At 43.1% G+C, this 13661-nt stretch overlaps 1 protein-coding gene across 10 annotated transcripts in view; it reads right to left on the reverse strand.

The window, feature by feature from the left end:
* LOC126267989 (uncharacterized) overlaps positions 1 to 13661 on the reverse strand; it is a 905571-nt gene that overhangs the window by 627822 nt on the left and 264088 nt on the right. For all 10 annotated transcript variants that reach the window (XR_007549061.1, XR_007549060.1, XM_049973342.1 and 7 more), the window contains exon 8: positions 9817 to 10290. Coding sequence is in view for 8 of the 10 variants with exons in the window: in XM_049973342.1 (XP_049829299.1) it covers positions 9817 to 10290 (474 nt within the window). In the remaining 2 variants the exon portion in view is untranslated. The remainder of the gene's footprint in view (positions 1 to 9816; positions 10291 to 13661) is intronic.

Consider the following 13661-nt stretch of genomic DNA (forward strand, 5'->3'; position numbering starts at 1 on the left):
GAAACTCACTTCGAACTGCCTGGTAGGAACATATGCCATCTATAAAGGGTAATGACTATCAAAAATATCACATCATTTACATATTCAGTGATTTTGGAATACACAGGAAAAGTGACGCGTCACGAAGGAGATATGCAAACTGGCCACACACATATTCAGATACGTATCTACAATAAATGTAAAATCGTAAACTTTGGCTGTCGATGAATGGATGTGTGATGCTGCAGCGCTATTTCACCGTACAGCTGGCTAGGGCAGTAAACAGGGGACATGTCCATATCAGTGCACAAAGTTTTTTGCAACTTTCATTACTTGTACTCAGTTGGGCAGTAACTATGCCTCGCAGACAGGCGCGTGAACAATAGAAGCAGATGTCCGCATTTTAGAGAGAACATTTATATGGGGGTCAAAGAAGATTGTTGGAGAAATGACGAATTAGAGAAGCGTTGCCACTATTCGAAATGTTGACAGGGATGGGTGAACCATGGCCGAAGGAAGCTGTCGTCCAAGAAAGACGACAGAACGGAGGACCGAGCAGACCTCTGTACACTAACAAGCCCGTTTGGAGTGGTGTCGAGTACATTCGGTTTGTAATTTCAATCAGTAGAGTAGAACTGTCTGCAGTGAGGAGTCCCGCTCCAGACTGGGCCTCGATGACTGGTGAGGACGTCTTTGGAGGCGCGCCCCGGATACTGGTGGGATACTAACCAAACTGTCGCCCTGCATACGGCCCGAGAACCAAGAGTGATGGTCTGGGGTGCCACTTCATTTCATAGCAGGAGTCTGACAGCACAGCGTTGCGTAAACAATACTCTACGCCGTGTTTTGTTGCCCTTCATGGCAAGCCATCTTGGGCTTTAGCAAGATAATGCCCGCCCGCACGTTATGAGAGTTTCTTTTGCTTGTATTCGTCCTTGCCAATCACTAACTTGGCCTGTGGATTTCATGGAGACTGAAGAAAGTAGTTGAAACCGACAGCGTAAAATATTGATGTGAAAATTAACTGAGAATGATTCCCCAACAGGAATATATGAGTATTTAAAAAAAGTAAGTATTTTCCCATCAGTTGCACATCTACCTTTTTCCAAACAAACTGAGCCGTTTGGTTATGGTACCTATTCGTTCCATACTGTTTAGGCAGTCACGCTGCATGGAGTACAGTAAAACATTAGCGAGTCAAAAGAAACTTTTACCTAAGTTTTATAAAAAGGTAACAGCGTATGGTAAATGGATAGAATAAAAGAAATGTTATTGTCAGATTATAGACTGTTAAGTCTTTCAGAATGCAGCAACAGGAGGTAGGGTAGCAAATGTTCACAACAATAATTGCAGAGCAGATGAAAACTTAAATAAAGCTACGGATGTGGTGACATTGAAGAAGGAATCAAGAGTGTTTCTAGTGGGAGAGTAAGAATTTGGAGGGGCGCTTAATGATGCTACAGTAGTATTAGATGTGAATTTTTGGAAAGTAAGATGTCTGGAGGAGAAAAGCTGTTGAAGGAATTAACAGTGGGCACAACGTTAAAAACGCTGAGATGGCTGGTGACAGTGATTAGAAGTACTGTAATGACATTGGTTTTTAAGCTCAGCTGGACAAAAGACATTGAGGCTGGTAATACATACAGTATAACGAAAGTCTATTTCATTGTTAAATTGCCACCTCAAAAGGAACTAACAGAAAGAGAACTCCATGAAGAATACTGACATCTTTTAGATGGGGATTTAAACGTTAAGAACAAGATGGAGTAAACAAAGAAAACACTAGGAAGAATTAAATGAAGCTAATAAACCTGAACGGCAAGAGGAAGAGCAACAACTCCCAGAAAAACTGGAACAAGGAAGAGAGATGGCGTTGGAACAAGCTGAGAATAAAATGCTGCCACAGATCAGAGATATTGATGAACCACCAGCAACAGTACCTCGAACACACAATTACTTTGAAAACGGCTCGGATTACTCAGCAAGTATTCTAAAATCAGGACACATTCATAAAATCGCTAGACTGAGGACTGTTAAATGTGAATGGACAAGTGACAGAAGCTCATTAGTGCCTAAAAGATGATCCAATTGAAAATAAGGACTCTCAGATACTATAACTGGAAACTTTGTTAATTAACTATTAAGTAACTGTGCGAGAATCTAGGTGGGCAGAATGACAGTTTTTAACTAGAAATTTGTAAAATAGGTCCAGAACTTGACATAACTGGCACATCCATGGAGAAAGAGATTGAAATATATGAGTTTAGTTATACATGGGGAACAATTGTGAAAGAAAGAACAGTTAATACGATCTGCAAAAATTTAGCAAGATTTTGATTTATTGGAGAGCAATGGAATACGCCATATGGAAACTAAAATAGTTGATGACGTAGAAACGGATAACAGTAATAATTATAACGAGAAACGAATGGGAAGTTAAGTAAGTGGTGTTGAAAATGAAGTGCTAAATAATGATGTTGAGGAAATTAGTATAATTAAGGAAGTTTCTAAGAATCAGTTGTAATGAAATGAACTGGAAATTTGTGGAGGCGTTATGAAGTGTTGAAAACAGTTATTGGACACATTTGAATGTGAAGGGAGAGCAATAGGAGGAAGGCGAAAAAAGAAGAAATGAGAGCAATGAAGAGAATAGCGAAGTATCACTAATTTTTAGGTTTGTCATTAGTTTAAGGATGAATAGTAACAGAAATGAATCAAAGAACTGAACTGATTTACAAGGAGAAAGTTTTGGAACTCATTAAAACGAACTGTTGTTTTAACCATTAAGAATAAGTGGAATAACTAAAGCCAACAAAAGTGGAAACAATTCGAAGCTTAAATAGGCAAGTAATAGAAAAAATAGTGAAAACCTTGCAGAAAACATGAATAATATTTCTCTTTATAACAAGACACTGCTTTAAATAACATTCAAGTAAATAATATTTAATGGTGTCTTAGTATATGACGCAGCTGGTGAAAAAAAGTATTCAGAGTTGCGTAGTCAATGGTGAATAATAAATGTAAGCCAAGTTTCACTAAAACTAGTGATGCCTTAAAAGAGAGCACTGTATAGAACAATAGCGGTGACTTTTGAAATGTAAAGTTTGCTAAGACGTTAGAGAGATTGTCTGGGGGAACCATGCAGCAATCCAGTACTGACAGTAAACTGAATGACTATAATGTGATAAACTAATATGTGTTATGGAACAAGTTTCTTAACGAAGTGCATGTTTCTTCATGCTCGATTTAATACCGTATTTCATCATGAGAGGTGTTGCATGAAGTACAATGCATATTAGTATGTCAATGTTAATAATTTAATCATATGATTTAAAAATGGGAAGGTTTGAGGTTATTCATCCAATCATCGTAACAGAGCGAGAATTACTAAGGAGTAAATATTAAGCAAATGTTCATTTCTGGCAATTTTGACTAGAACACATCAGTTCAGTCACTACGTCTTTACAAACATGTAGCGATGAACTTACTTCAAGGCTATTTACAGTTGAACTATTTATTTCACGAGGTTGACGAACCTAATAATGGACTTAGAAGTAAGTTCATATAAATTACACAACATTTCATATGAATTACACAACATGTTTTATTATCTTTGGCTCTATAATACCAGACATAATTTATATATCGTTTTCAAAAATGTTACTGAATAATAAGATGAGCTTAGTCCTGTCTAAGGTTAACGAGATATTTCACTTTAGACAAAAACATTTCCAAATTATTCCGTTGCTTTGTCAGTAAGCAGCCTCTGGTTTTCTTTGAATCTGAAAAGATAAAATACAATCAAGTTTTGTAATTAGAAGCACAGGGGGTTCGTCATTTGATGATTCATGTGTTGAAGGACAAATTCATTTAGCTTTAGATCAGGGCTTTGTTATCATTGACTACTCGAATATGGAACAGTACAATCCAAATTATTATTTAACTTAAGATAAATTTTTCTATCAGACTATATTACAAAATTTGCAATCCAGTCAGCGTATATTAATATAATATTAATAATTAATAGTGTTATTATCTGTCAAAAATTTTCGGTAGAATTTTCCTAGTGCACTATAGAGCTCAGACTATTTTAACTATTATTGTAAATATTACCTTTACCAACGTTAGCTCATAAACACTGTTAAAGACTGTTACATATGTGATTGGTTTGACTTTTTTATTTCGTCTACTAACGATCCGACAAGAACCCAAGGATAGCCTAAACCCACTAAAACTACGAATATGCAGCACGTGAAATTACATCCAGCCATCTAACACCACAGCTACAAAAGCTTTATTGAACCTATCCTTACCTTAGCTGTCGTAGCGAGGATCTCCACATTCCCGAAATTTTACCATTTTTTACATGTCCTTGAACACCATGATACCTTTTTTGTTGTCTGTACTCGACTGACTTGTCCTACATGTATTCTGTAGCATTTAATGAAATATTTTTCTGTCCTCAAAGATCTTGAATGTATCCGACAATCCATAGGCTACATAAATTTGGAGTATGTCAGTGTTAATAATTTAATTATATTATTTAAGAGTTATGATGGACACACACGCCCACACATGCGCACACCTATAAGTACACACGCTCACACCAACACATTCAGTCCCAGTCCTCTCCTATCTAGGGTCAGTGCTGAGTCTATATCAACATACAGGACCCCTGTGTACACCTCTTTGTAAACCACTTTCTACTCTTGGACAACGTTTGACATACTCGCTCTTTTCGACCGAGAAGCCCGTGCCGCCTCTGTCCATCTTATATATATATATATATATATATATATATATATGTGTGTGTGTGTGTGTGTGTGTGTGTGTGTGTGTGTTCCAGCGTAGCTCTGAAACGCCTGGAGAAATGTCAACGAAAGCGTTGAAGCGTAAAAAAAACGAAAACTAACAGTGTTGTGGTTGCATTTGCGTTGTCTCTAGGCTGACTGTTAACGGTCGTGATAACTTTTCACTGCTGAATGTGCGAGCTGATGTGGAGAGGGAGTGAAGTGTGAAAATAACCGAAAAGATACGACATTTCACACCGAGATCTATGAAACAAGGTCACTTTGACTTGTGGAGGACATCTGTGTCCACGAAATCTAGACAGAAGTAAATATTTCCTTGGTAAGTGGTTACCACCGTTCCTTTCACTGTCTCTACCGACACCACGCTTTGTTTTCTTTCTTTATTGTCATTTCATCTCCCCGTGCCACATAATGGCAGGAAGAGGGAGGGGAGGGCCGGTAAACGGTACAGGCAACCAGTCCTCTCTTCACTCAATGAACAAGAAAAAAGTAACGTAGATGAAAAGCAATAAACAGATAGCGGAGGTGTAGACATTGAATTTAAAACTCTTTTAAGGGTGAGAAGTAAAAATGGAAGTTTCGAGTTATACAACAGATGACTTTTTGCACTGGTATTTAAAAACAGTAGTAATAAAAGGTAAAATGAAACACAATAAGCACACATTTAAAACATGTAGCCGAAACACTGATATGTGAAATAAGAACTTTCCTGTCACTAGAAGTTAGAAGGGACATGGGACGGGGACTCAGTTGTTGAAGGGTAAAAGGTTGGCCGGTGAAGAGGGTAGGACTTCGGTGGTATAAGGATAGAGGACTGATGCATTGCAGTGATGGGGTGAGAGTGGCTGTTGGGACAGAAGATGTAGTGGACTAGAGGAGGGAATAGGTGACACTAATAGGTATTGGGATAAGGGGGGGGGGGTAGGAAAAGAGAGACAGAAGGAGAAAAAGGGGACGAGGAAATGTATGGGGGGGGGGGGGGGGGGGAAGGAAACGTTGATAAGTTGTATTGGGTGGAGTGAACCTATAGCTGGATGGATCAGTAAATGTTGGGGCGAAATTCATAATATGGGAGGGAGAGATGATTGAAGTTTCGTTGGGAGAGCATGTGGAGAATGTGTAAGTGGGGGGTTATTGGGATGTGCTGGTAATGGCGCGGCAGTGTACGAGGATTGGATAGTAGAGGGGAAAAGATGGGGTTATTGGAATCTAGTCTGTAGATGGTATAGACTGTTGAGAGGTGTCCAGTTTGAATGAGGAGAGATGGGAACGTGGTGAGTTGGTAAATACACTTTGTAACTTTTAACCGGTGTTTAAGTTTTAAGGAGTGGCTCTAATTATGAGAAACATGTTGCGAGGGGCCAGTGACCTATTTGAGGGAAAAAAATCACACTGGTGAGCTCATAGTAATGCCGTCGCCACTGAACCTGAGCAAACTCTGCCGATCGCACCGAGTGGCTCGCAAACGACCAACAGACTTCCAGCAACGTGCTGGAGATCGACCCTTGAGGGGCTCGGCTCTGTAATGTAAGCGCCCTTACCAATTTATTATACACTCACATAGGTGAATGTGATCGATTATCGAGCAAAGAGAGCGCTGGATTAGTGATCTGTTGTTGCTCAGTATAGAGAAGGTCGTTGTAATTGCGTAGTGGAAGCTGATGGATGGACGAAGTAATGTGTGTGTCTCACTCTTGCCGCAAGTGGACTCTCAGTAAATAAAAATAAATACACTGATTAGCGAAAAAAATATTTGTTTTAGTAGAACTGAATAGCGAGATACAGAGTGCTGCTTATCAGATTTCGCATCAGTCACGGGGTTGCAGTGTGGACCACCTAGTGCATCATCAGAACAGCGTGTCAATTTTTGGTGTACTGGGTGTGTGTTGAAATTTGCCATGGGTGCTATGTAAGACGAAGGTGGTGATTGTCTACCATTGTGTTCAAAAATAATATATATGATTTAACAAAGTGCAACTAATCACGACATTGATTACCTTGAAATCTGTCGGATAGATTCATTATTGTTACGCAGTCGAAGTCCTGTTGTAACATCTTCCGTGCTAAAACCGATTGTTTCTAACCATCAGCCCACGTCAAAAAAGTAAAGATTAGACTGCTAAATTATTAAAACAGTTAACAATCAAGTTACGATGCGTGTTTTGTAAGTAAGGTTTTATTGTTGTAGACACTAGCAGTTCGCGCACATACCGCAACGAATGCGTGCGTCGTGTACCGGCATGCCTCAGGAATAACTGTGCTCAGTTTCAGCTCTGTAGCTAACCTGTACGGTTCTGTTATGTGCTTTCATAATGTTTATGACTATCAACTCGCCCGCCGCGTTTGAGGTTCGCTCAGTGATACGGCTTTTGTCAGCAAGGAACCTGTCTGCTGCAGAAATTCATCGACAGATTTACGAAATGTACGGTGATAGTGTTATGAGTGAAAGCCAAGTGCGTAAGTGGGTACGAGAATTCAAATATGGCCGTGACAACGTCCATGATGAGGACCGCTCCGGTCGCCCTTCTTTGATTACAGACGATTTGCTGGCTTCAGACAAAGCCAGGATTCTTGAGAACAGGCGCTTCACCATAACAGGTCTCTCAAGCGAATTTCCTGACGTGTCGAGATCAGTGCTTTACAACATTGTTTCTGAACACTAAAAACTTCAAGAAACTGTACTGCCGTTGGATCCCGATACTTCTAACAGAGGACCACAAAAACCAATGATTTGAGTGAGCGATGAAGTTCTTGACTCGTTATCACGAAGAAGGTGACGGCTTCTTGAGTCATATTGTAACTGGAGACGAAACAAGGGTTTCGCATATCACGTCCGAATCGAAGCAACAGAGCATGGACTGGAGACACACACACTCGCCTGTAAAGGTGAAGGCCAAACAGACTATGTCCCAGCGCAAAACCATGGCGTCGGCGTTTTGGGACATGCATGGTGTTTGGTTGGTCGACTTCATGCAACGATGAACCACTATCAATGCAGAAGCATACTGCCAAACTCTGAGAAAGCTACGCAGAGCGATTCAAAACAAAAGACGCTGCATGTTGACAAAGGGAATTGTTCTTCTCCATGACAATGCAAGACCTCACACTGCAGGCCAGACCCGAGATTTATTGGACGATATTGGATGGGAAGTTTTAGACCACCCACCCTACAGACCTGATCTTGCGCCGAGTGATTACCACCTCAAACAACACCTCAGTAGCAACCGTTACAATGATGACGACGACGTGAAAACGGCAGTGAACTCTTGGTTATTGGAGGAGGCGGCAAGTTTTTATGAAGAGGATATTTTAAAATTGGTTGAGAGGTATGATACGTGTTTGAATAAACTTGGCAACTATGTCGAAAAATAGAGTGAAGGATGTAGTTTCTGAAAATAAATTAACTTTTTTGAAATAATCTTTCGTTGTGTACTTATGCTTAAATGGACGCCTCGTATACTGTAGTGTTACATGTTCGTGTCCGTTTTTATTTCTTCTTTATACACTACTGGACATTAAAATTGCTACACCACGAAGATGACGTGCCACAGACGCGAAATTTATAACTGACAGGAAGAAGATGCTGTGATATGCAAATGATTAGCTTTTCAGAGCATTCAAACAAGGTTGGTGCCGTTGGCGAAACCTACAACGTGCTGACATGAGAAACGTTTCCCACCGATTTCTCATACACAAACAGCAGTTGACCGTCGTTGCCTGGTGAAACGTTGTTGTGATGCCTCGTGTAAGGAAGATAAATGCGTAGCACCAAGTTTCCGACTTTGGTAAAGGTCGGATTGTAGCCTATCGCGATTGCGGTTTCTCGTATCGCGACATTGCTGCTCGCCTTGATCGAGATCCAATGACTGTTAGCAGCATATGGAATCAGTGGGTTCAGGAGGGTAATACGAAACGCCGTGCTGGATCCCAATGGCCTCGTAGCACTAGAAGTCGAAATGACAGGCATCTTATCAGCATGGCTATAACGGATCGTGCAGCCACGTCTCGATCCCAGAGTCAACAGATGGGTACATTTGCAAGACAACAACCATCTGCACGAACAGTTCGATGACGTTTGCAGCAGCATGGACAATCAGCTCGGAGACCATGGCTGCGGATACTCTTGACGCTGCAGCACAGACAGGAGCGCCTGCGATGGTATGCTCAACGACGAACCTGGGTGCACGAATGGCGACATCGCGGTGAACGCACATTGGAAGCGTGTATTCGTCATAGCCATACTGGCGTATCACCCGGCGTGATGGTGTGAGGTGCCATTGGTTGCACGTCTGGGTCACCTCTTGTTCGCATTAATGGCACTTTGAACAGTGGACGTTACATTTCAGATGTGTTATGACCCTTGGCTCTACCCTTCTTTCGATCCCTGTGAAACTCTACATTTCAGCAGGATAATGCGCGACCGCATGTTTTAGGTACTGTACGGCCTTTCTGGATACAGAAAATGTTCGACTGCTGCCCTGGCCAGCATATTCTCCAGATCTCTCACCAATTGAGAACGTCTGGTCAATGGTGCCCGAGCAACTGGCTCCTCACAATACGCCAGCCACTACTCTTGATGAACTGTGGTATCGTGTTGAAGCTGCATGGGCAGCTGTATCCGTACACGGCATCCAACCTGTGTGTGACTCAATGACCAGGCGTATCAACGCCGTTATTACGGCCAGAGGTGGTTGTTCTGGGTACTGATTTCTCAGGATCTGTGCACCCAAACTGCGTGAAAATGTAATCGCATGTCAGTTCCAGTATAACATATTTGTCCAATGAATACCAGTTTATCATCTGCATTTCTTCTTGGTGTAGCAGTTTTTAATGGCGAGTAGCGTACGACTTACGACAATTGTAAAGCCATAACTGGGATGTCGTAGGCCGCCAGGGCTTATTGGCGTCGCCTCCAACGACAGTTCCTCGTTGTGGTTATGGTGGGGGTGTGAACGAGATGACAGTGAGAGTTTGGAGATGGAGTAACTGGCCAGTGAGTTGTGAGTAGAGAGTAAGCTGCCCTCACCAGTTTGCCTGTCGGCGAGTGAGGTTGCCGAGAGCGTGGACTTGGAGCGCGCCAGGTCTGCGGGCGGCGGGCAGGGTGGCGGCTTGGAGGCGGCGGACCCAGCAGAGCTTCCGGCGCTCGCAGAGGGCGCCCGGGGCGGCTTGCCGGCCGCGTCCGCCTTGTCGGACAGCGACGAAGCCGAGCCGGACTTGGAGCGCGGGGCGTCGGTCAGCGACGACGCCGACGCCGACGGCGAGCGCGTCCTGGTCGTCTGCGCCTGCGTCTCTGAAGGGGCAGTCTTGGCGGCCGCCGCGTCTGCCGGCGCAGACGCGCGGGAAGACTCGGAGTCGTGCGTTGTGGCCGCCCGTGAGTGGGGGGCAGACGGAGCCGCCTCCGGCGTGGCCGGCGGTGGCGCTGGCGTCTTCTCCGAGAGCGATGTCGCTGAAGACGACTTGGAGCGCGTCGAGAGGTCCGAGTCTGACCTCTGGAGGCGACCTGTAACGAAAACAATGTTGGAAATTGTTGTGGCACAACATCAGTAAGTAATGCAAACATCATCTTTCTAGGCCAGTTTCGGTTGAAAAAAAAAATGCGGAACTGGTTGTGGGTGACCGTGCAATGTGCCCTATTCAGCCCCTACCAGTTCCATAAAGTGCCAATAGTTGGCGACGCTACACATAGCCCTGAAAATGGTGCCTGTAATGGAGTTACGCTCCAAGCAGAGAACTCTCTTTCAGTATTTTTTGGCTGAAAATAACCACCCTCAAATGTTCGTAGGCCTTGCGGAGACCTGGCAGTGAACAAAGGCACGGTCAGTAGCTGCGGGAGGCGTCTAGCGTCATCTCGACAAGGTCGCGCAAGTCTCTCCGAGCTCCCGCGTGCCGGCCGGCCGCACATAGCTGTGACTCCTGCGATGTTGGAACGTGTGGACACTCTCATTCAGGTGATCGACGTTTCACAAACAACTCGCTGCTGAAATGGACATCTCTGTTTGTGTTGCTGACACACTCATCCACCAGTTGAAATACTCAAACGTGTGAGTCTGCTGGGCTCCTCGCTGTTTAAAACAAGACCATAAAGAGCAACGAAGGACCACCAGTTTTCCCTGATTAAGAATGTTATCCTCGAAGGCAGTACATGGGGAGGTTACTGATGCAGTAAGACGTTGGTTCCATCAACGACCAGCAGAGCGGTAGCATGTGAGCATAAAGGCCCTGCCGGTAAGGAAGCTTAGGGCTGTCGTACTGAACGGAGATTATGTTGAAAAATACGTTTTTGTAGCCAAAATAGGGGGGGGGGGGGGAACATGATGTATTAGAATCCTGAATAAAACTAACGTACTTTCACAAAAAAAGTTTTGCATTATTTTCTGAGGAGGATCACATCAACGACCAAAATATGAATTATCCGTTTAAAGAGCGTACCGCTCGCTATTAGCACTGTTCCTGCATGGTGTAGATCTGTTACTACGCGGTAGTGTGACCCTCCACTGGCATACGGGGCGGCAGCTGACGTGTCAGTGAAATAGGTGTGTACACTGTCTGATGTGATGTAAATGCATTCGCATAGCACCACTATGATGCACAATTGACCATTAGACGTCACGAGAGACGGATCCACTGGTATAAAATGAGGCAGGAAGTATTGTGCTGGCAGTAGAGAAGCAGTAACGAGCAGTAACAAGAGAACAGAGCGGCCGAAGAGCTCAGTGACTTCGAACGTGTACTACTCGTTGGATGTCACCTGAGTCCATCAGGGACATTTCACACTTTCCAAAGCTGTTCCGGTCGATTGTTGTGACTTTGAAGTGGAGACGCGAAGGAACAACCACAGCTAAACCAGGACCAGGTAGTCTTTATGAACTGACGGACACGACCGTCGAATATTACAGAGGGTTTTAGTAAAAATAGAATCACTCGTGAGTTCCCAAGTGCTACCAGCACTCCAGCTGCGCTTAGGAAGTTGAAGAGAATGGCGTGCTAATCAGATAAGTAGCAAAACATCTTTCTGTGAAGAACCGACATCGACAAGAGAGTCTCAAGTCCTACTGCACGAAGGTAATAGTACAAAACGTGAAATAAACCATGGATCGGTTTTCGACATGCTGTACAACGCGATAAAGGTTGCCGCTCACTGGGTTTCATTCTCCCACTAATCTGAAAAGTCCGCCAAACTGAGTAAGCAGGGAAAATGTGGCACATGTGTCAGACCAACCCAAATGACTTCTCTAGCTAGCTGTATCACCAATGGATGAGTGCAGTACGCAGTACTGTGATCCCGAGACATAGCAAACAAGCAAGCGATGGAAACACCTCCGTTGAACCTCCGCTGAAAGAGGTGAAGACCCAAGCATTATTGGACAAGGAGATGCCGAGTATTCGATGGACCACACTGGTGTAGTATAGAATATGTTTGTAAGTGGTGAACCATGACAAATGCATATCGAAATCTCCTGATGAGGTTACATTAGGTAGTCAAGCATATGCGTCGGTGCAAAAGAGGGAGGGGGTGGGGGTGAGGGTTGCTCCATGATAACGCCTCAGTTCCTTCGGCAGGGACACATGCAGCTTCTTTGGACTATCAAATTTTGCCTCTTGCTACCCCGTGAACTCCTGATTCGACACACACTGACTTCGTCCTCTTTCCGCAGATGAAGAAAACATTGTGTAGCAGGAATTTCCAGAATCACGCCGAGGCGTTTTTCGAGATGGAACGTCTCCTGAATAGCCAGAACAGCTTAACACCGAAACTGGGAACAACACAGCAACTGCAGAACTGCAGGTGTTCTCCTATGTAGGAAGCAAGATTACACAAAATGGTCCAAGCAACGGAGTTATCGAAAGCAGATATTCCAGACGAAGGAAGCCTTCTTCATTGAAAGAGCTCTACGAAGATCATTTATAATTCATATGGAAAAGTTCCTGGATGTATACGTTTGGAGCACAACATCTGTAGAAGTGAAAAGTGGACCATAAGAAATATAGAGGAACTGGACGAAGTGAAACGTTCTACAGGAGCACAATAAAGTTAAATTGGCAGATAAGAGTCTAAATGAATAAAAACTAAAAGGACTTGGTCAGGAAAAAAAGTAGCTGTCACATATTGAATGTTGGAAATTTTACTTTACGCATGCCTCTGTACGCATCCTACGCTGTCTGATCTTATTGTCACAATAACTACGCGAAATATACGATGGCGGTGGCAGAAGCCCATGTATCACCATTACCAGGAAAGTTGACACGTTGGGCAGACCTCTGTTACGGTATCTAGAAATAGCTAGCTAGCTTGGCGTTAGGAGGATAAGTGGGAGCGGGTAGGGGCGCTGCACTCTCTCCTCTTTCCACTTCCCGTGTCCTAATCTCCTCCCAGGTGACGTCACACTACAAACAATAAGCCATACCATTAAGGGTCGGAAGCATCTGATGGAGAAGATGGCGAAATATTAAACGCTCGAATGTCTGCTCAAACACGACATGACTTGCGTATTTGAAATCTGGTGACTTAAAATGTTTGGAGCACTGCTGTCCTAATAGCTTTGTCTTTTATTATAATTTCATTATAACAGTTTTCAATGATATTTCTTTCCGCTCTTTTTAACATAGGTACAAGGTTTGTAATTTCTTGTAGTAATCACTTTTGCGTAATTATTTTCTTCCATGATGGGTCTGTTAATCAGAATACACATGTAAGTGTTTTTGTGAGTGCACATTTTAGAATCTTGGATTTAAATGAAAAATTTGGCATGCAAAGTCCATAGATTTTGTCTGATTTTAAGATACGACAGTCGTTGACGTGTGCACAAGTTTTTAATTTTTCATATTACCTCTAAAATTTGTCTTTTAAAATCTTTTTAACATTAATTTGCA

This window comes from Schistocerca gregaria, chromosome 4 (assembly GCF_023897955.1).
Source record: "Schistocerca gregaria isolate iqSchGreg1 chromosome 4, iqSchGreg1.2, whole genome shotgun sequence".
In the NCBI taxonomy this organism is placed as follows: domain Eukaryota; kingdom Metazoa; phylum Arthropoda; class Insecta; order Orthoptera; family Acrididae; genus Schistocerca; species Schistocerca gregaria.